General features: G+C 42.2%; 3 protein-coding genes across 4 annotated transcripts; 2 read left to right on the forward strand and 1 right to left on the reverse strand.

The window, feature by feature from the left end:
* Positions 1 to 2600: 2600 nt before the first annotated feature.
* On the forward strand, positions 2601 to 7656 carry LOC129831222 (uncharacterized). Its single transcript, XM_055894390.1, has 6 exons — positions 2601 to 2857; positions 4085 to 4128; positions 4513 to 4863; positions 5052 to 5321; positions 5442 to 5498; positions 5625 to 7656. Exons 1-6 carry the CDS (start codon positions 2829 to 2831, stop codon positions 5705 to 5707), a joined length of 834 nt encoding a protein of 277 aa, XP_055750365.1. The 5' UTR covers positions 2601 to 2828; the 3' UTR covers positions 5708 to 7656.
* A 2771-nt stretch (positions 7657 to 10427) lies between these two features.
* LOC129831223 (vacuolar protein sorting-associated protein 52 homolog) lies at positions 10428 to 19546 on the reverse strand. Of its 2 annotated transcripts, XM_055894391.1 has the most exons (18): positions 19215 to 19546; positions 18680 to 18767; positions 18461 to 18513; positions 18230 to 18304; positions 18039 to 18106; positions 17630 to 17780; positions 17400 to 17500; positions 17132 to 17264; positions 16480 to 16671; positions 15975 to 16130; positions 15653 to 15771; positions 13234 to 13357; positions 13047 to 13142; positions 12827 to 12934; positions 12457 to 12522; positions 12240 to 12351; positions 12008 to 12111; positions 10428 to 11750 (listed from the first exon to the last, which is right to left on the reverse strand). In XM_055894391.1, the coding sequence occupies exons 1-18, from the start codon at positions 19302 to 19304 to the stop codon at positions 11604 to 11606; spliced, it is 1983 nt and encodes a 660-aa protein (XP_055750366.1). In that variant the 5' UTR covers positions 19305 to 19546; the 3' UTR covers positions 10428 to 11603. The 2 variants fall into 2 exon arrangements, with proteins under 2 accessions (XP_055750366.1, XP_055750368.1); XM_055894393.1 differs by lacking the exon at positions 18461 to 18513 and having other exon boundaries at positions 19215 to 19305.
* On the forward strand, positions 19542 to 22049 carry LOC129831225 (40S ribosomal protein S18). Its single transcript, XM_055894396.1, has 6 exons — positions 19542 to 19648; positions 20284 to 20382; positions 20495 to 20581; positions 20962 to 21063; positions 21276 to 21367; positions 21930 to 22049. Exons 1-6 carry the CDS (start codon positions 19646 to 19648, stop codon positions 22003 to 22005), a joined length of 459 nt encoding a protein of 152 aa, XP_055750371.1. The 5' UTR covers positions 19542 to 19645; the 3' UTR covers positions 22006 to 22049.
* The last annotated feature ends 259 nt before the right edge of the window (positions 22050 to 22308 follow it).

Consider the following 22308-nt stretch of genomic DNA (forward strand, 5'->3'; position numbering starts at 1 on the left):
TGTGAAAGTGTGATATGTGGTGCAGTTATGTGTGTCTGATGGCAGTGTATTCCAGACATGGGAAGCTCTCACAGAAAAAGCGGATTTACTAAAGGTGCTTTTCCTTAGGGGAACTACACAGTCACCTCTCATGGCAGACCTTGTGGATCTGCTGCCATATGTTTGGGTTTTCTGTTTAACAAAAATACTGAGTGGAGGGGGAGCCAAGCCATTTAGGATCTTGAATACAAGACATGCATCGGTGTATTGCACAAGATTTTCCCAACTCAGGAGCTCATGCTTTCTGAGGATGTGACAGTGATGATGGCTATTGGGCTTCCTATCAAGCACTTTGAGAGCCTGTTTGTAGACAGACTGAATAGGTTTTAATGTTGTACAGCAAGCTTGGGCCCAACTAGTCAAGCAGTATGTTAAGTGGGGGACTATCATAGATTTGAAGTACAGTTTTGCTACCTCTGTAGTCAAACAATTTCGTATAAATCGGAAATTAGCTAGGTTGAATTTGGTTATTTGAATTACCTTTTTCACATGCTTTTTAAAAGAGAGGTTGGAATCAAGTATGATGCCAAGGTACTTAAAATCAGATACCACCTGTAGCTTCTCCCCTGACACATAGACATCTGGCTCAGTAGCATCTGTTGCCCTCTTTGTGAAGAACATGCAAACAGTTTTTTTCACATTGAGATGCAAACACGAGTCACTGAGCCACTTTGTAACCTGGACCATTACAGTAGTGAGTTCTTGTGCAGCTTGTTGTTTGCTCTTTGCATGCACATATATCACTGTATCATCTGCATACATTTGAACTTCAGACCCAGTACAGACAGAAGGCAGATCATTAATGTACAGGCTGAACAGGAGGGGCCCCAGTATTGACCCTTGGGGCACACCCACATCATAGCTAAGAGTGGGCGACAGCTCATTGCTCACTCTGACACACTGAGTTCTGCCTTCAAGGTATGATTTCATCCATCTCAAGGCATCGGGGGAAAAGTTGAACTTGGACAATTTTGTGATGAGAATCTCATGGTTAACAGTATCAAAAGCCTTCCTTAGGTCCAGAAACACAGCCCCAACAACACCCCCTTTGTCCATCTTGGACTTCACATTTTCCAGAAGAAAGCAGTTGGCCGTTTCTGTGGAGTGTTTCGCTCTGAAGCCAAACTGCATGGAATGTAATGTGAAGGGGCTGTTGTTGAGGTGGGCAATCAGTTGTTCTGCTACACACTTTTCAACAACCTTTGACACCACAGGTAGTATACTAATGGGCCTGTAGTTACTCACGTCAGCAGGGTCGCCTGATTTAAAGATGGCCGTTATTATGGCCGACTTCCATACCCTTGGAAACACCCCGAGACCAATAGATGTGTTCGTGACCTTAGTAATGGGGCCAATGAGTGACTCTTTGTAGTTTTTAAGAAAGGTAGAGTCCATCCCAAACACATCTTTGGCTTTAGAGTTCTTTAGTGAGCTAATCACCTTGTCCACCTTTGACTCAGAAACCTCCCTTATGATGAAGACAGGTTGAGCATCATTTACTAGCACTGAGCCCAAGAAACCAGTGGAGGGGTTCTGTGTCAGTACCCTGACAGAGTCAATAAAGTAGGAATTGAAGGCTATTGCTATTTCGACTGCATCCTGTGTTAGATTGTTATTCACCATGATTTCTAGTCTTTTTGCAGTGTTACTATGGTCTTTCCCTGTTAACTTTTTTAGATTCTCCCAGATCAGTTTAGAATTTCCCTTTGCTTCACCAATTATGTTTAATAAAAAAGTTTGCCTTGGCCTGTCTGATTTCTTTCATCACCTTATTTCTCAACATGGTAAACCTACGTCTGTCATGCTCTAATTTGGATCTTAGGGCTATTTTTAGATAATAATCTTGTTCTTTCATCAATTTCCAGATTTCTCCATTTAGCCAAGGAAGAGTGCTCTTTTGGCCAGGTTTGGATTTGATTTTCTTTAGGAAACCATTTAATGTAGTCTGGATTGTGGATAGAAAAACTTGACTATCAGCTTCCACGTCTGCATAGGACAAGAGATCATCAAAATAGCTTAATTCACTCTTAGGTATTCTTAGTTGATCAGGCTTTCTAACAGTAGAGAGGTTAAACCTGCTCTTAGACAGCTTTCTGGCTATAAGTGTCAGATTATGATCAGATAGCCCAGTAACCATATTGAATGATTTAGTCACTCTCTCTGGTTTATTCCTGAACACCAAATCAATCTGTGTTTTAGAGCAACAAGTCACCCTGGTTGGCCCTTTAACTAGCTGTGTAAGGTCAAAGGTATTAGTGATCCGTTTGAGGGTTTTCCTACAACACTTGTCTTCATATGACAAGGATTGAAAAGGATTTGCCAGTAGATTGTCGACTTGATTCATGATAATGACTGCTAAGATTTTGAAAGGATGATGTTGACATGATCAGTCCAATCAAAGCTACTGTACGTATAACGTGATTTGACATAATTGTATCTTTTTTTGGGCTAAAAAATGTGGGACTCAAAACAGGTGCACCTGTCCTGAATGACGGCGGTACTTATGGGCCTGAAAGAGACCACCACATTTGTTGTGCAAAAACTGAGCTGCGATTGAGACAGTGTGGCTTGTTTTTTGCTGCGAAGTTCCCCGTTCTTAAAATTAAATTAATCTCTAATTAGTAGGCAGGCCTATTTCTTCCCCAGGTTTCGTTTCTGGTAACTCCGCTGACGCTCCCGAGGCTTATGCTGTATGCTTGCTGCCACTGCTCAATCACACATTTCTAGAGGTCAGCCTACTGTCAGTTTGTTACAAGTTCGAGGAGTCAGCCTACTCGCAGTCTGTTTCAATGAAAATGTATGGCATAGACAAGGACCGGTAAGCGACACATATGTATTTATTTTAATTAGCAAATTATCTAAACAATTATTTTTCTTCTAATTGAATCTGCCCAGACAAAATGCTTGTTTCCTATTGTATTCACTGTGCATCACTAGGCTATGCGCTCACATCGGGCAACTAATTTAAACGAGAAGATAGATGTACGCATTTCTTGGTGGATGACATCATGTATGGACAAGATTGTTTACTAAATTAGATGCACCGCGTGCAATTAGGACCGCAATATTCTTAAGTTTCGTTTTCAGAGAAGGGCACAGCCAGCCGCTTTATTAAAGGAACTCAATAGAATCCTAACTGGTTTGGAGAAACGAAACTGATTTCATGCCGTTGACAAAATCTTAATATTTTAAAGCTATAATATCAATTAGAGTCAGATATGCTAGTGATGTTGTTTCAAACTTTTAAATTATTTGAGATCGCTTTGCAGTATATGAAAGTAAAACAAATTGTATTATTTTTCTATAATTGTGACTTTTGTTTGACAACAGTTTTTACATTTTATTTTCTATCACACCTTTATTTAACCAGGTAGGCTAGTTGAGAACAAGTTTTCATTTACAACTGCGACACAAACAACGCAGAGTTACTCATGGAATAAACAAGCGTACAGTCAATGACACAATGGAAAGAATTGGGTCTATATACAGTGTGTGCAAATGGCGTGAGGAGGTAAGGCAATAAATAGACACTGGAGTGATAGATGAGCAGATGGTGATGTGCAAGTAGAAATACTGGTGTGCAAAATAGCAGAAAAGTAAATAAAAACAATATCGGGATGAGGTAGGTAGGTTGGGTGTGCTATTTACAGATGGGCTATGTACAGTTTGCAGAGCTAGGTTAGCTGCTCAGATAGCTGATGTTTAAAGTTTGAGGGAAATATAAGTCTCCAGCTTCAGCGATTTTTGCAATTCGTTCCAGTCATTGGCAGCAGAGAACTGGAAGGCGGCCAAAGGAGGTGTTGGCTTTGGGGATGATCAGTGAGATATACCTGTTGGAGTGCGTGCTACGGGTGGGTGTTGTTATCGTGACCAGTGAGCTGAGATAAGGCGGAGCTTTACCTAGCATAGACTTATAGATGACCTGGAGCCAGTGGGTCTGACGAATATGTAGCGAGGGCCATAATGCTTTACATCAATAGCATATATATATATATATATATATGCTTTCCTCTTATCCTGCTTCTTCTTCCTTTTCTTTTTTTAGACATTTCATACATCTTCATTGTCTGTGGATTGTCGGCTATGTTGGTGAGTATAAATTAACTCTATCCACAATTATAAACTGGATGGTTCAATCCCTGAATACTGATTGGCTGAAAGCCGTGGTACATCAGACAATATACCATGGGTATGACAACATGTAATTTTACTGCTCTAATTACATTGGTAACCAGTTTATAATAGTAATAAGGCACCTCGGGGTTGGTGGTATATTGCCAATATACCATGGCGAAGGGCTGGATCCAGACACTCTGCATTGCGTCATGCATAAGAACAGCCCTTAGCCGTAGTATATTGGCCATATACCACACCCTGTGTTCATGTTCTAATTGCTTAATTAGAACATGAACATTGGGAAATCATGGATTTGTAGTTTTTTTGCCAATCATTTGTTCCAACTTTCTCCTACAGCCTCCTCCCCCCTGCATTCCATTCCTGTCTCCATCTCTTGCAATGTGGGAAGCCAAGCCATCCTTCCCTGCAAGTGGAAGTCCCAGCTAGACAACGTCCCAGTTTGCCATGTCCAGTGGCAGACACCTGACGAGACCGTGTTTGAACAGATGGGGGCGCTACGGTGGCAGGCAACCGAGTTTGAGGGGCGGGCGGAGGTACCTGAGGAAAAGCTGTGGGAGGGAGACTGCTCTCTGATCTTGCATGACGTGCAGTTTGGGGATGTGGGCCTTTACGAGAGCTTCATGGTGGTTGACAGGGCACGTAATAAGAGGCGGGTGTTCATCCAGAGTGTCCAGCTCTCAGTCCATGGTAAGGGTAGAACTATCTTTACTACAAGGTGGGGCTATAAGGCCAGGTGAAAGTGATCAGAAGTTAACTTTATGGCACTGCACTTCATTTAGACCACCTGAAAAGTGCAGAAGTCACAGTTTCAGATTGGTCCAGCATTCCACTTTCCTCACGATATCTTACCTAATTTCTTCTGTAATTCTCTCCAGACTACACGTCCGAGGAGTCCTTGAGGGTGGGTGAAAACCTGGCCCTGAAGCTCCACACTCCCCAGGCCATGAAAGTGGTCTTCCAGGGGAGGAACAGCACAGAGTTGACGGTCCTGTGGATGAGGGGTGAAGAGGAGGTCAACAGGGGTCGTCTTGAGGAGGCTGAAGGGTTTGTGGTCCTCAAAGGGTTGAAAATAGACAACTGTGGGACCTATACCGTGTTGGATTCCCATGGGCTGCCGGTTAGCACGGTTCATCTCACAGTGGAAGGTAACATACCTGAGCCATGGTGGCAACAAAATCGCCCTCTCTGGGTATACTTATGAAGAACTTGGTTAATAATATAAGTAATGTTTGGGATCTCTAACTACTACATTTTTCCCCCATTAGCATGTCAGGTTGAAACTCAAAAATTTCATCAGATCCAGGTCACGCCAGCACCTGTAGGTAAGACACAGAGGTTAAAATGCCGTTAATTCAAGATACTTATTGTGCAAGGAAAGTATACCAAATTGATGATACTGCAGAGTGATGGACAGGTCTGAACAAGTTATTTCAATCTTCTCTCTCCAGGTAAATCAACATATAACAGGTCCTCCTCTCTGCTTATGTTATTTGTCCTGCTGTTCAGTCCCCTGATTCAACATCTCCTCTAACAACGATCTGCCATGTAAGCAAGGTTTAAACCTATTTGGCTGGTTTCCCAGACCGTCTGCAATATTTTTTTACACCTAAAGCCAAATCACAAATCAGAGTGCCTGGGTGCTTTCCCCCGTGAAAACAGTGAAATTATGAAATTCAATAGAGATTTTTTTTTTTTAAATGCTAAAAAGATTTTGGCTGTAGTCTGGCCATTGTGTTCCAGGGAATTTAATACAATTATAAATAATAAAGATTGAGCAAGTTTCCAGGACCATATTAACCCTATTCCTAATGGACTAAATAGCGAGCTCAATAGAGAATATCCATTGACACTGCTTTCTAGGCCAGGACTAGACTTAATCTGTGTCAAGAAAATAAAATCCCATTCAGTGTGATGCTACTTTCTCTGCTAATGTCAGTAGTGTAGGTCTATACCTTACTGTCCATGTATTATACAGAGTTTGGGTCATTCCAATTCTGTAAGAATTTAGACTGTCCTGTCAATTGTCAGTCTCTATATTTAAAGACTAGTTTTAATTTCTGGAAGTTACGTAGACCTAGTTTTGTTTGTTCATTTTACATCATTAAATTGCAGACCTGCCAACCCTGTCCAGCTTTTTAGAGTACCAGACGCGAACGGCAAATTGGAGATTCAAGGGTTTTCTTTCCCCCTGCACGCTCGTGCGCGCACTGTTTGTGTGTCTGATCGCAATTATAGAATTGTACCAATTCAAGTCTTTATTAGGTTGGAATACTTTCTTGACAGCATTCCATTTACACATATGGTAAAAGTCACTAACAAGATCTAATTAGAAAGAACTCACAAAGGGCCTTTATTCTTGGAGTTTTTTTTAATTTTTACATTCTATAAAACAAGTAAGTTGCTTAGGGAGAAAATGTACAAACGTCTTATCCACGATTTAAACTCGAATGATGAGAACAAATGTTTGAAGCAGAGCTTCAGTGTCAAACATGTTAACCATACTAAAAACGAAAAAGCTATGATAGGAAACAGTGGATGAGAACAAATCTTCTGGAGATTAAAATCATTTCCTAGACAGATTTGCCTGGTAGCTAGCAGATTTAGCCTTATCAATCAACATATAACATATAGACTTCTCGTGGCAAACAGTTCCTCTGGCAGTCATTGAAACCCTCTTGGCAACGAGGGCACTCAATGTCTGTACCGAGGGAGATTTTTGTGACGTGGATCATAATTACAGTTAGAGTCTATCAGGTTGCGTGATCCTCGTAATGTTACGTGGAAAATAGAACTAATGGGACGCAGAATGAAATGTATATCACACTCACATGAATGGGACCAGTTATTTTTCGTGTTTGCATTTAATTTATTTCACTAGCAAATGCAAGTGAACTGCTGGCACTTTAGACCCCACTGAATGTCTATCTTATGTTCGCTAACATTAGCTTGAAACAATGAGTGAGTGATTCCACAACACACGGAGTGGAAAAGGGATTTGTTCGTGTTTACGTACAGCTGACAGTCGGAAAAAATCAGCATCACAACAAACAGGAGGGGCTGACACGGGGTAGCTACGTCGAATAATGATGTATTAATCTCCAAGTCCGTTGACACAAACTCCGTACATGTCTGTGTGTTGCAGCTCGAGAATCGGGATGTTAGATTTACTCAGTGAATTTTTTATATTTTATATTAAAATGTAAAAAATAAACCAGGCCCTATTCATTTCTGCATACTTTATCTCTGATCTGGTACCCGCGTACATGGACAGAAAATTGCGTAGTTGGTACGCAAAATGCGGGCATGTTGGCAAGTCTTTAATTGATATGAAAACAGGAGCTCATGTTTAGTATGGAAGTTCAGAGATTTTGATTATTACATACTACTCATAATAGTAATACATTATGAAAATGTGATTTCTGTAATAAAATGTAACAATGTCATCTTTAATGTATGTTAAATAAAGCACTGAATGATTTACAGCCTTGTGATTATATCAAACATAGATTATAACATATTGGAATGATTTCATTTACAGTGCCACTATAGTGTGTGTATACAGTATATCACAAAAGTGAGTACACCCCTCACATTTTTGTAAATATTTGAGTATATCTTTTCATGTGACAACACTGAAGAAATGACACTTTGCTACAATGTAAAGTAGTGAATGTACAGCTTGTATAACAGTGTACATTTGCTGTCCCCTCAAAATAACTCAACACGCAGCCATTAATGTCTATACCGCTGGCAACAAAAGTGAGTACACCCCTAAGTGAAAATGTCCAATTAGCCATTTTCCCTCCCCGTGTCATGTGACTCGTTAGTGTTACAAGGTCTCAAGTGTGAATGGGGAGCAGGTGTGTTAAATTTGGTGCCATCGCTCTCACACTCCCTCATACTGACTGGTCACTGGAAGTTCAACATGGCACCTCATGGCAAAGAACTCTGAGGATCTGAAAAAAAGAATTGTTGCTCTACATAAAGATGGCCTGGGCTATAAGAAGATTGCCAAGACCCTGAAACTGAGCTGCAGCACGGTGGCCAAGACCATACAGCGGTTTAACTGGACAGGTTCCACTCAGAACAGGCCTCGCCATGGTCGACCAAAGAAGTTGAGTGCACGTGCTCAGCGTCATATCCAGAGGTTGTCTTTGGGAAATAGATGTATGAGTGCTGCCAGCATTGCTGCAGAGGTTGACGGGGTGGGGGGTCTGCCTGTCAGTGCTCAGACCATATGCCGTACACTGCATCAAATTGGTCTGCATGGCTGTCGTCCCAGAAGGAAGCCTCTTCTAAAGATGATGCACAAGAAAGCCCGCAAACAGTTTGCTGAAGACAAACAGACTAAGGACATGGATTACTGGAACCATGTCCTGTGGTCTGATGAGACCAAGATAAACTTATTTGGTTCAGATGGTGTCAAGCGTGTGTGGCGGCAACCAGGTGAGGAGTACAAAGACAAGTGTGTCTTGCCTACAGTCAAGCATGGTGGTGGGAGTGTCATGGTCTGGGGCCGCAAGAGTGCTGCCGGTACTGGGGAGCTACAGTTCATTGAAGGAACCATGAATGCCAACATGTACTGTGACATACTGAAGCAGAGCATGATCCCCTCCCTTCAGAGACTGGGCCGCAGGGCAGTATTCCAACATGATTACGACCCCAAACACAGCTCCAAGATGACCACTGCCTTGCTAAAGAAGCTGAGGGTAAAGGTGATGGACTGGCCAAGCATGTCTCCAGACCTAAACCCTATTGAGCATCTGTGGGGCATCCTCAAACGGAAGGTGGAGGAGTGCAAGGTCTCTAACATCCACCAGCTCCGTGATGTCGTCATGGAGTGGAAGAGGACTCCAGTGGCAACCTGTGAAGCTCTGGTGAACTCCATGCCCAAGAGGGTTAAGGCAGTGCTGGAAAATGATGGTGGCCACACAAAATATTGACACTTTGGGCCCAATTTGGACATTTTCACTTAGGGGTGTACTCACTTTTGTTGCCAGCGGTTTAGACATTAATGTCTGTGTGTTGAGTTATTTTGAGGGGACAGCAAATTTACACTAATACAAGCTGTACACTCACTACTTTACATTGTAGCAAAGTGTCATTTCTTCAGTGTTGTCACATGAAAAGATATACTCAAATATTTACAAAAATGTGAAGGGTGTACTCACTTTTGTGATATACTGTGTATATACATATAACAAAAATATAAATGCAACCATTTCAAAGATTTTACTAAGTTATATGAACTGTAAGGAAATCAGTCAATTTAAATAAATTCATTAGGCCCTAATCTATGGATTTCACATGACTGGGAATACATACATGCATCTGTTGGTCACAGATACCTTAAAAAAAAAGTAGGGGCGTGGATCAGAAAACCAGTCAGTATCTGGTGTGACCACCATTTGCCTCATGCTGCGCTCATCTCCTTCACATAGAGTTGTTCAGGCTGTTGATTGTGGCCTGTGGAATGTTGTCCCACTCCTCTTCAATGGCTGTGCGAAGTTACTGGATATTGGCGGGAACTGGAACATGCTGTCGTACACATCAATGCAGAGCATCCAAAACATGCTCAATGGGTGACATATCTGGTGAGTATGCAGACCATGGAAGAACTGGGACATTTTCAATTTCCAAGAATTGTTTACAGGACCTTGTGACATGGGGCTGTGCATTATTATGCTGAAACATGAGGTGATGGCGGATGACTGGCATGACAATGGACCTCAGGATCTCATCACGGTATCTCTGCATTCAAATTGCCATCGATAAAATGCAATTGTGTTCGTTGTCCATAGCTAATGCCTTCCCATACTATAACCCCACAGCCACCATGGGGCACTCTGTTCACAAAGCTAACATCAGCAAACTGTTCACCCACACAACGCCATACATACGGTCTGCAGTTGAGGCTCATTCGACGTTTTGCCAAATTCTCGAAAACAACGTTGGAGGTGGCTTATGGTAGAGAAATTAACATGAAATTCTCTGGTAACAGCTCTGGTGGATATTCCTGCAGTCAGTATGCCCATTGCATGCTCCCGCAAAACTTGAGACATCTGTGGCATTGTGTTGTGTGACAACTGCAAATTTTAGAGTGGCCTTTTATTGTCCCCATCGCAAGGTGCACACACCTGTGTAAGGATCATGCTGTTTATTCAGCTTCTAGGCAAAGGAGAAATGCTCACTAACAGGGATGCAAACAAATTTGCGCACAACATTTGAGATAAAAGCTTTTCGTGCGTATGGAAAATGTATGGATCTTTTTATTTCAGCTTGATGAAACTTGGGACCAACACTTTACATGTAACGTTTATATTTTTGTTCAGTGTACATGTGTGAGAACACAGAACAAGGGCCTGGGAGATACCACTCTTTTCCTTTTCACACTGAACTTCAATGATACCTCCTACCTCTTGCTCCTCCCTCTCACAATCATAATAGACTGTGGGTATGACTGTGAATCCAAAGACTGGATTCTACCTGGATTTTATCTGGGAAAGTAATTGATCAGTTATGTGCTAGGGAGAAATGAAAACCAGCAACTTGAGGGCCTGAGTTGTATAGCCCTGTCTGGAATAGACCATCTACTCTATTTCTTCTTACAGCCTTTGATTTCTGTGATCTCTCCTGTCAATCCATATAACCACTGAACCTTCCCCTATCCCCTCCCCGAAAGCAAAGAACCCAGCACCCATGAAAAAAAAGGTAGCACTTTCACACAAGACCTTACCTATTTTTTTATTTTTATTTTACCGTTATTTTACCAGGTAAGTTGACTGAGAACACGTTCTCATTTGCAGCAACGACCTGGGGAATAGTTACAGGGGAGAGGAGGGGGATGAATGAGCCAATTGTAAACTGGGGATTATTAGGTGACCATGATGGTTTGAGGGCCAGATTGAGAATTTAGCCAGGACACCGGGGTTAACACCCCTACTCTTACGATAAGTGCCATGGGATCTTTAATGACCTCAGAGAGTCAGGACACCCGTTTAACGTCCCATCCGAAAGACGGCACCCTACACACAGGGCAGTGTCCCCAATCACTGCCCTGGGGCATTGGGATATTTTATTAGACCAGAGGAAAGAGTGCCTCCTACTGGCCCTCCAATACCACTTCCAGCAGCATCTGGTCTCCCATCCAGGGACTGACCAGGACCAACCCTGCTTAGCTTCAGAAGCAAGCCAGCAGTGGTATGCAGGGTGGTATGCTGCTGGCATAAATACATTGATACAATGTCAAATCACAAACGACAGGATCCCACGTGCAATACACTGTCCTTAATCAGTGGAGCGATGTCACAAGCAAAGGGATATACTCTTCTACTTGTTTCCAATCAGGCCATGTCTGATTTTGAGCATCTTCATTTAATCCATCACATCCCCATCATTCCTCAGTCTCTACCCTTGGAAGTGTCCAGTTAGAAGTTGGGCTTGTGTTTCTTGACCTCGACCATGAGGTGGTGTAGGTTGATGAGCTCCGAGCGCACGGCCAGGCTGCGGAAGGTGGGCTGGGACAGCACCTTGTGGAAGCCATGGTAGTACTGGATGAGCTGAGTGAGCGCCCCCTGGAGGATAGGAGGACAGGAGTAGAAAATCTAAAGTTGAATGAAAAGCTTCAGAAGGAAAAATTAACTCATAACAGCCCATGGCTCATAGTTGATACATCTTAAAATGAAAAATATTTGTCAATTTAATAGACCCCTTTTGGCTCAAGGGCCCCCCTTGATGCAAAACTTCTGTATACTCTAACTACATACTGTACATTAATATTCATTGTTTAGATTAAATGCATCTGTTAGAAAAGCATAGAGGAAGGCAGTACCTGAATGATACCAGTGCCGTTCTTGAAGTTGGTGAAGGATCTCATGACATCCTGACTCAGAGCTTCCACAGCCTGTTTCCATGTGCTGGAAAACCAAACAGTAGCTGTAAATAAAGAACAAGTCAGGACAGGAAGAAAGTAGGAGAAAGAAGGTTACAGTGAAAAAGACAAGGCCAAATTCAGAAAACAATTAAAATGATCAAAAGGTCTGAATATTTTTCTCCCTACTCGCCTTCATCCTTCTTTAGTCTATCCAGCTGGCCTTTCTCTATCAACGCCTCGCTCGCCTTCACAAACGCTATCATGCCACCAAAGGGGGAGGACAGAATCTCCTCAATAAACTCCTGATGAAAGGAAAAAGCAAGAGGGGAGTGTTTCATTTGAGTAAACTCTGATTATCTGTGACATATGACAAAACTACATTTCCCAGAATCCCTGTGCATTTTTACCTGGCTCCTGGCCTGGAGGAGCTGCTGGAAGCCCTCAACCTCTTTACTGTCATCGGCTGCCCTCTCCTATGACATAGAGAGGAAAACAGCATGACATCTTCTAATTCTGTATATTCAGAAGACAGCCTAGCGGTTAGGAGCGTTGGGCCAGTAACCAAAAGGTACCTGGTTCGAATTCCAGAGCCGACTAGGTGAAACATCTCTTGACATCTCCTTGAGCGAGGCACTTAACCATAATTGCTCCTGTAAGTCGCTTTGAAAAAGATAATCTACTAAATGACTTAAATGTAAATAACTGAACAAAGGAGTCATTTCAGGTGGGTAATAAGTTAATCGTTCATGTTTATGGTTTTAGACTTGTTATTCTCACCATGAGTACATTGAGCATCATGTCGTAGTTGTTGATGAGGAAGATGAGCTGGTCCCTGCGTGAAGGGAACTCTGCAGCCATCTTCAGGACAAAGTTCTCCACTTCAACCTGAAAATACCAGTGGTAGCTATAAAAATCACACAAACCACTATGTCAAATGTTCATGCTAATTGTAGGATCCCCACTATTTAACTGTTTTTATTGTTGTTTAGTTGTGTACCTGCAGTTGGCCAAGGAGGGTGTTGGTTCGCTCGCTGGTGAATGTCTGGTTAATGCTAACGATGGCAGAAGAGAACTCTGCGTATCTACGTGTGATCTGAAACATGAACACAACTGGTGTCAACAACTGTCTGGTATTATTAGACACTGATACGTGAAATACGTCAAAAACGGGTGTGTGTTCATACATAGTGTGGTCTGGTGTCCAACACGCCCAGGTTCTGGGGGTCCGTGTTGCAGATGCTCTGAATGTTTATCTCCAGGATGAGCTCAAACCTGGGCCACAGCAGCTCCAGAACCGCCTCCCAGTACCTGGCACCCCATGGAGAAACAAATACATAATAGACCTATGAAAATGTGCATCAAGGGTCGATTCTGAGTTAAGATGTGTTTTATTTTAACCTCTCTAGGGTTTGCGGGACACTACCTTCCCACCTGGCCAACATCCGGGGAAATTGCAGAGCGCCAAATTCAAAAACAGAAGTACTTATAATAAAAATTCATAAAACATACAAGTGTTATACATCGGCTTAAAGATAACCTTCTTGTTAATCCAACCGTTGTGTCAGATTTCAAAAGGGCTTCATGGCGAAAGCATACCATGCGATTATCTGAGGACAGCACCCAGCACACAAAACATTACAAACAGTTACCAGCCAAGTAGAGGAGTAACAAAAGTCAGAAATAGCGATAAAATTAATCACTTACCTTTGATGATCTTCATATGGGTGCACTCAAAAGACTCCCAGTTACACAATAAATGTTTGTTTTGTTCGATAAAGTCCCTCTTTATATCCAAAAACCTCAGTTTTGTTGGCGCGTTTTGTTCAGTAATCCATTGGCTCAAAGGCAGTTACAACAGGCAGATGAAAAATCCAAAAAGTATCATTAAAGTTCGTAGAAACATGTCAAACGATGTTTATAATCAATCCTCAGGTTGTTTTTAGTCATAATAATCAATAATATTTCAACCGGACAATAGCTTCGTCAATATAAAAGAGAAACAAGAAAGGCGCACTCTCGGTCGCGCGCAGAAACAGCTCTGGGACTTACCAGGGTCCACTCACTCAGAGTGGTCTTAATCCCTAATTTTTCAGAATACAAGCCTGAAACAATTGCTAAAGACTGTTGACATCTAGTGGAAGCCATAGGAAGTGCAATCTGAGTCCTAAGTCATTGGATACTGTGTAGGCAGTCAATGGAAAACTACAAACATAAAAAAAATCCCACTTCTTGGATGGATTTTTCTCAGGTTTTCGCCCTGCCATATCAGTTCTGTTATACTCACAGACATTATTTTAACAGTTTTGGAAACTTTAGAGTGTTTTCTATCCAAATCTACCAATTATATGCATATCCTAGCTTCTGGTCCTGAGTAACAGGCAGTTTACTTTGGGCACGCTTTTGATCCGGAGTTGAAAATAGTGCCCCCTACCCTAGTGAGTTTTTTTTTTTTTAACAAATCTGTACCAAATCCATTGACATGAATATTTGATTTTCATTAAACAAATTACATTAGTATGTCTTATGTCAGGCATCAAACATTCTATTTCACAGAACATACAGTAAAAAGACTACTGTATCATAGGTTTTACAATCAACGGACTCCCCTTACATATAGAATATACACTCAACAGACAGTTTATTAGGTACATCCATCTAGTACCGGGTTGGACCCCCATTTGCCTCCAGAACAGCCTGGATTCTACAAGGCGTTGGAAACATTCGTTGCTCAATTGGCAACAAGGGACTTAATGTGTGCCAGGAAAACATTCCCCACACCAGTACACCACCAGCCTGTATCAGGCAGGATGGGTCCATAGACCCACGCTGCTTAGCGAAATCGTGACTCTGCCAATCAGCATGACGCAACAGGAACTGGGATTCGTTGGACCAGGCAATGTTTTTCTACTCCTCAAATTGTTTAGTGTTGTTGATTGTGTGCCCACTAGAGCCGCTTCTTCTTGTTGTTTTGTAGCTGATAGGAGTGGAACCCGGTGTTGTCGTCCGCTGCAATAGCCTATCCGTGACAAGGACCGACGAGTTGTGCCTTCTGAGATGCCGTTCTGCACACCAACGTTGTACTGTGCCGTTATTTGTCTGTTTGTGGCCCGCCTCTTATCTAGCACGATTCTTGCCATTCTCCTTCGACCTCTCATCAACGAGCTGTTTTCTCCCACAGGGCTGCTGCTGACTGGATGGTTTTTGTTTGTCGCACCATTCTCGGTAAACCCTAGATAGACACTGTTGTGCGTGAGAAGCCCAGGAGGGCGGACTCTGAGATACTGGATCCTGTGCGCCTGGCACCGACAATCATACCCCGCTCAAAGTTGCTTAGGTCACTCGTTTTGCCCATTCTAACACTCAATCAAACAGTAATTGAATGCATCGATGCCTGTCTACCTGCATTATATAGCAAGCCACGGCCACGTGACTCACTGTCTGTAGGAGCGATCCATTTTCGTGCATTGGGTGGTGTTCTTAATAAACTTGCCGGTGAGTGTATAGCATACTGCAGGAAATAGGATATGTCATATATAGTATTATGCTCAAGAGTTAAAAATGTATGGAGTGTCATGGAGTATTTGCACAGAGATTGTTACTGACTTGTCCAGGGCTGGGATGGCCCTCTTGGTTGTGATGGCTCTGAAACGCAGGATGATGTGGATACACAGAAACACAGCAATGCTATCGTAGCAATCCGATACATAGGTGGACATGCTCTTCTGCAGGGGAAAGGAGGGAGGAAGGGAGGGAGGGAGGATGGAAGGAAAGGAGGGAGAGAGAGGTGGGTATAGGCATGATAGAGAAAGAGTCATATCATAATTAGAGACCATCATTTTCCAAAATGAAGGACTCCACTGTTACCTGCTGGGTTATGCCTTTACCATTTTTTTTTTACAGCAATGTATGAGAAGTATTATCGTACCAGGAACAAGCTGAGTGTCTTTCCCATGATGCTGTTGAAGAGATCCAGCGCAGAGTTTCCAGCCACCATGAAGAAGTCAAACAGGAAGAGGAACTCTCGACAGCCGTTGTCCAAGAGGGCGTAGTGCTGACTGCGGAACAGCGTCTCATAGGGATACTGAGAGAGGAGGAAGAAGGTTGGTTGGGTGACTTGATAATCTACATGAATGTTAATATTATAACTCTGTACATTCCTCTGAGATGAGTGTGGTGACAAGAAGGCAGTGAGAGAAGCACAGGTGTATTGGAGCAGTACAGCTTAACGATATCTACACGTTTACGGTTGGCTTGGTGTCTTGCCTCACAACCGTACACTCTGCATGCTCAAATAGATTTCAAAGTAGTACCTAACGTCTTATAATAAGGTAGGGTAATTTAATTCAAAATGTCTGTTACACTTGTGCGGTAGTATATGGTATAGCTTGGGTGGTCTGATTTGGGTTGTACAACACTGCCAGTGGCCTCACCCTGCAGTCTCCTCTCTGGGCAGTGTGGGGGATGAGGATGGGCCCCTCCAGCTCGGCAGGGCTCAGCACGGCCTCTCGCTGGCCCAGGGTGAAGATGGTGTTCCTGCTCTTCAGGGAGGGCTTGGAGAAGAAACCTTTCTTGGCCGTGTCTTCCACTCCCATCAGGTCATCTTTGTCTGCCACCTCCTCATACTTGTCAACAGAAAGAGACAGAGAAAGATATTACGAGAACAGTATTAAATATTATCTGCTAATTCACTGATTTGATAATCAAACACTGTTGAAATTGTTGTACCATCAAACACAACATAGCCCCTAACGTACGTTATAGTGACACTTTGAAACAGGATTCTTTACCAGAACATTTTAAAGTAACAACCTGAATTAAGTTATATTGAGCCTATAAACCAAGATAAGTTTTTTTTTACTTCAAAATGTAGCCTCCTTCACTCCTTCAGACTTTGACATTGCTCATTCTGATGTGTCTTAATATCTTTATTTTATTTTGGGGGATGTGTGTGTATTATTAGGTATTGCTGCACTGTTGGAGTTAGAAAAATAAGCATTTCGCTGCACCTGCAATAGCATCTGCAAAATAGGTTGGCGCGACCAATAACATTTGATTTGATTTAGCACCTTGTCATTCACTCACCTGTACTTTGAGCAGCCTGCCGCTGTAGGACTTGAAGTAGCTGTAGTAGATCTTACTCATGGTGTCCACGTACACATCCCTGATCTCCTTAGCTACTGTGCTTTCGTTTGCCAAGAGGAACTGATAGAAAAACCTAAAGTACGAAGAAAAAAGTAAGATTTTTGTAGATACATGATTGTGGTGGTGCTTTTTAGTCTGTTTTACAGTATCCAAACACGTGGAAGGTTTTGAAGCAAGGAATCAGTCCGTTATATGCCTATATCATTACCTGTACTTAAGGAGAGTGTTCTGGGGGATTTGATAGTTGGTCATGGGCTTTCTGAAGGAATAAATCTTCTGCAGGATAAATTCTCTGATCTTTGTGACAGCCTGTGGAACAAAATAAAAGACAGTTTTATACACAATATCTTTGCTACATTACCTTCCACACCATTATTCCTCACTTATATCTCCTTCTCCTATCCCATTCTCTCTCTCTCTTCCTCCGTGTATCTTCACCTTGATTTTCAGGCGGTCCACGATGTCCTGGATGTCAGAGCAGGCCAAAGTCTCCCTGAAGCTGAGCTCTTTGGCAAAATTGATCTTGTTGTTGAGTTCATGGAGCTGCTCAAGGAACTCCTGCTCCGTAACCGGGCTATCCACGATTACCCTGGAGGCGGACAAAATGTCGGGAACAATTATTAGAATACATGCTTGCCCATAACACCACTTAAAACATCATAGGTCGCCAGGTCGCAATTGTAAATGAGAACTTGTTCTCAACTTGCCTACCTGGTTAAATAAAGGTGGGGGGGGGGGGGGGGGTAAAAGCATTCTTTCAGACTCTGCACATGCAAAAATGAGGATCCATTTAGAATGGACTTATGAAGCCACTTGATACTTTTGATTGAGGGCATCATCCACTCACCTCCAGTATGGAGTCACAGGCTGTGATCTGGTTGTGCAGAGAGGCAATGTTCTGGCTCTCCTTGATATCTGACACAAGCTTGGTCAAGGATTACCTATCAGGTTGAACTACTGAATCTATCAGGAATTACCATAAATAATGCACTAATTCGTTCACACAATCATTCGAAACATTAATACATGAATGGATACAGTCTTTGATGGAAGCTTGTTCAATTCGTTGGAATTCACCCTCCACCTGTTTAGAGTAATGCCTGAGGTCAACTCCTTGAAAGAAACAGAGATTCAGATGAAAGGAAGCCATCAGTTGCAGGAATGTAGCCTTATATACAATATATAAAATGAAAACAGGAAATAAAATTGAAACTAAATGTGTTGATGTTTAGGGACATGCATAGTGCAGCCATGGTACCATGGTCTTACCGTTTTCAGTGCCTCCTTCACCAAGTCATCTTCCAGATTAGCTTGTATGTGAACTGGGTGGTGGGGGGGTGTAGCTAGTTTAATCTCCATAAAGGTTGGATCTTACATTTATCCAAAACACTGAACTAATTAGCTAAATTACTATTTGGTTATGAACCAATTTTACCTTATGATAGGACCAATACTTCCTTCAAAAGACTACAATGCCGAAGGACTTACTATCCACTTCATCCAAGATGAACTCGTCTGTGGTCAAGTCCAAGTCACCCAGGTTGAGAGGGGCCATGGCATCTGTGTCAGGCTGCATCTGTTGCAGAATGACAGTAAGTCAACATGGCTTTGGTGTACTATGTACAGGAAGACATAACAATTCAATGAGTTAGCTAACTGACTCCATTCGTGGGAGTAAAGACTTAAATAGGCCTTTTCCATTGCAGGTTTTAGACAGGTGCTTTTTATGTTCCCACCTCTGAGGCCTGGCCCCCAAAAAAGTATCGGGCTCTGGCCTACTCTGACTTGGGGCCAGAGGGGACTTCTGAGGTATGAGTCACCTTGGCAGGTAGCATGCTAGTTCTGGTGCAGGAACGACGCAATCGACAAGAGCTTTTAACTTGCTAACAAGCAATCAGTGACTCTGGCTAGCTAGCCTTGCATCTGATGCAAACACAATAAGGCAAAACGACAACAACAGAAGTCGGAACATTCAAGTTATCATAAATATATCTGGTATGCCAGAAACATTATCGAACATCACCTCATCTTGTAAATATGACATGCCATTCGCCGTCGAGTTGCCAGCTATGTTTACATCGAACACAGCTACAGTCACTGCTCCCTCCACCATAGCCTAAAAAAAAAACTAGACACAAACGTAGTGTGCTATTTCCAAATGTCCCCGGGATACCTGAGTAAAAACGATTAGAAAAGATAATTTTGAAATCTGTTTAAAATATGTATACATATGTATATGTCGAATACAATTACTATACAAATATACACTGTTTTAAATGTAATTTATATTGTATTCATTTGTATATTGTTTAAAAAGCTATTTAATATCGGTTCATGTTCCTAGACGGACAAGTTATGCCGATGTAATCACTTCCTCAGGGAACTCGCGAAACGAAGGCAAAAGCCATCGCGAGAGTCTCGGAATTTCCTCTTTGAACGGAACCTGCTTCCAAGATGGTAAGTGCCGAGTTGGGTTACCAAAATTATTGTCAATATCTGCATTCATCGTCGCTTTTAGGTTCATTCTGTAAATTGGACGACTATGATACTATTGTTAACATTGTGTTTGAGAACTTTTATCCTTTATTTATCACATTGAAGTTGCATAGATTGACGCAAATGTACAGTTAACTCCCTATGCTGAAATACCTATTTCGCGCCGACACTACGCTGCAGGAAAGTACAGCTTTTGTCAATATAGGCTTTGGTGTTTTCATAATAGGTTGTTGTAAACCTCAGTTTCACACTTCGTTGGGCTGGTGGTTATTATAAGCTAAACAGTTTTTAGCCGTCCATGGTAAGCTGGTCTCATTGCTGCTAACGTTGTCTAATTCTACGGAGTTAACGTCAGTCCTCGTCACTACGGTAACAAGCTGGCCAGGTGGCGGCTGACATTTGAACTCAAGATTTTGAAACTAGGTGTTAATTCACGGCATTAGTTGTGGATATACAAATTATTAATACAGTCACACTGTTTGCTGGCTGGCAAGAAAGGTCACTGCCAGGCCTCAGGAAGCAACGACGTAGTTAGCTTGCTAACGTTAGCTAGCTAAGTGAATCGCTATTGACCCGGTTCTGTCTTTTCTCTGCAGTCTCTGGTCATTCCTGAGAAGTTCCAGCACATCCTTCGTGTTCTCAACACGAACATTGATGGTAGGAGGAAGATTGCCTTCGCCATTACAGCCATCAAGGTAGCTATGCTTGTTAAGAATGACTTTCTCAGGACTATGTAGAGATGACTACACAGTTGGCTAATACGGGACTAAGACCTAAAGTAATGGTTCATGTATATTTCTTTCACAGGGTGTTGGCAGGCGATATGCCCATGTTGTCCTGAGGAAGGCTGATATCGACCTCAGCAAGAGGGCTGGAGAACTTACTGATGATGAGGTGAGAGGACTGTATGGGGCAGTTGTGGACATATAATTTATCTAAACATGAAAGCTGGATGCATCATAGGCTGTGTTTAGACCGGAAGCCCAACCTTGATATTTTTTCGGTGGTCTTTTGACCAATCACATCAGATATTTTTTGGAGCTGACCTGATTGGTCAAAAGACCGGTTAGCAAACAAAGGTCAGAATTTAAATGCCTGTACAAACTCAGCCAGAGGGGCTGAGATTCAAATAAATCACAGGGTGGTGGATTTGAACCCTGGCCTTAAACTCCTTTCATGGATCTCCTTGCATCACTCAATGAGTTATTGTGGTGTGGCCCAGTCATCTGTGAACTCGGCCTGCATTACATCTGAGTGGATGTATTTGTCCCCAGGTTGAGAGGGTGGTGACAATTATGCAGAATCCTCGCCAATACAAAATCCCTGACTGGTTCCTCAACAGACAGAAGGACGTAAAGGATGGCAAGTACAGCCAGGTACGTGACTGCAGCAGACTTGAGACGTCTGACTTCTTTCTAAAATTGTAACATAACTACCTGAGTTGCTGTCACATTGATATTGGCTAGTTAAAGTAAACCTTTGTCTTCGTGATGCAGTTTATACAAATTTATGCAAAAATATTTCTGAAAGCTAAATGTACAAATGTCTCCCAATAATCCAACCTTACAATGGTCTTTGTATGTTATAGGTACTTGCTAACGGTCTGGACAACAAACTGAGAGAGGATCTTGAGAGGCTGAAGAAGATACGGGCTCACCGTGGACTCAGGCACTTCTGGGGGTAAGCGCTATTCTGATGTCCCGCTATATTGCATGGCTGTTTTCTGTATTTTAATGACTAAATATTTTAAAGGCAAATCCCAATGCTCTGCCAAGGCCTGGTTTCCAGATGCATACGGCTTAGTTCTGTTTTTTTGAAGGCATATGGAAAATGAAAACGAGTTTGTTGGATGAGTTCAAACCCTTTATTTGGACAGTAGTTTCCTAATATTTTGTGCATACTGGACTAAAGCACTTTCACTAGAGAAAATGCTTTGAATATGTTCTATGTAAAAGCTGAACCTAAACTATGCTTAGCTTGATCTCTACTGCTGAGGTGTATCAAGGAGACATTTAGCCAACTTATTTTGTAGTCAATTGCAGTAACTCTGTAGCACAAGTTCCTTAAGTGATTATTGTAAGCATACCAATTATGGTATAATGGTCAGCACATTTGTCAACTTCTGCTGTCAGTGTTAAAATAATTTTGTCCTATGAAGACTATTAATTTTCATTAGGATGGGAATTCTTACACGTTGACTTTCTGGATACATTTTAATGACTGTTTGCTGTCCCTCTTTCAGTCTGCGCGTGCGTGGCCAGCACACGAAGACCACCGGTCGTCGTGGTCGCACTGTTGGTGTGTCCAAGAAGAAGTAAAGTCTCCCTGCTCCCCATGTGTCAATAAATGCACAGTTCATATATTTGATTGTTTGCTCATCTCTTCATACTGAGTTGTTTTGGTGCGGTTGTTGCATAGTCTACTCCGATCAGCAGCACTTTATGCTTTCTTTGCTCCCATGTAGGTAGGTAGTTGTCACTTATTGGCCAGAGATTTCAATCACCTGGGCTGTATTCTTTAAGAAAAGGTTGTTGTAATGTCATGAATGGAATTTGTAACTCCTTATTTTACCATGTCAGAGGCATGTCAATTTATCTAAATGTCCCAATGTTGTGCACAAC

Source organism: Salvelinus fontinalis, chromosome 32 (assembly GCF_029448725.1).
Source record: "Salvelinus fontinalis isolate EN_2023a chromosome 32, ASM2944872v1, whole genome shotgun sequence".
Classification (NCBI taxonomy): Eukaryota; Metazoa; Chordata; class Actinopteri; order Salmoniformes; family Salmonidae; genus Salvelinus; species Salvelinus fontinalis.

Bases quoted from the DNA above. Each gene is read 5' to 3' on its own strand.
- LOC129831222 (XM_055894390.1), top strand. From the start codon at position 2,829: ATGAAAATGTATGGCATAGACAAGGACCG. The intron at 2,858-4,084 runs GTAAGCGACACA...TTCTTTTTTTAG, and splicing joins TATGGCATAGACAAGGACCG to ACATTTCATACATCTTCATT. The intron at 5,322-5,441 runs GTAACATACCTG...TTCCCCCATTAG, and splicing joins GGTTCATCTCACAGTGGAAG to CATGTCAGGTTGAAACTCAA.
- LOC129831223 (XM_055894391.1), bottom strand. From the start codon at position 19,304: ATGGTGGAGGGAGCAGTGACTGTAGCTGTGTTCGATGTAAACATAGCT. The intron at 17,265-17,399 runs GTAATGATATAG...TTCGTACTTTAG, and splicing joins AACACTCTCCTTAAGTACAG to GTTTTTCTATCAGTTCCTCT. The intron at 12,523-12,826 runs GTGAGAATAACA...TCTATGTCATAG, and splicing joins TGATGCTCAATGTACTCATG to GAGAGGGCAGCCGATGACAG.
- LOC129831225 (XM_055894396.1), top strand. The intron at 20,582-20,961 runs GTGAGAGGACTG...ATTTGTCCCCAG, and splicing joins GAGAACTTACTGATGATGAG to GTTGAGAGGGTGGTGACAAT. The intron at 21,368-21,929 runs GTAAGCGCTATT...TCCCTCTTTCAG, and splicing joins GGACTCAGGCACTTCTGGGG to TCTGCGCGTGCGTGGCCAGC.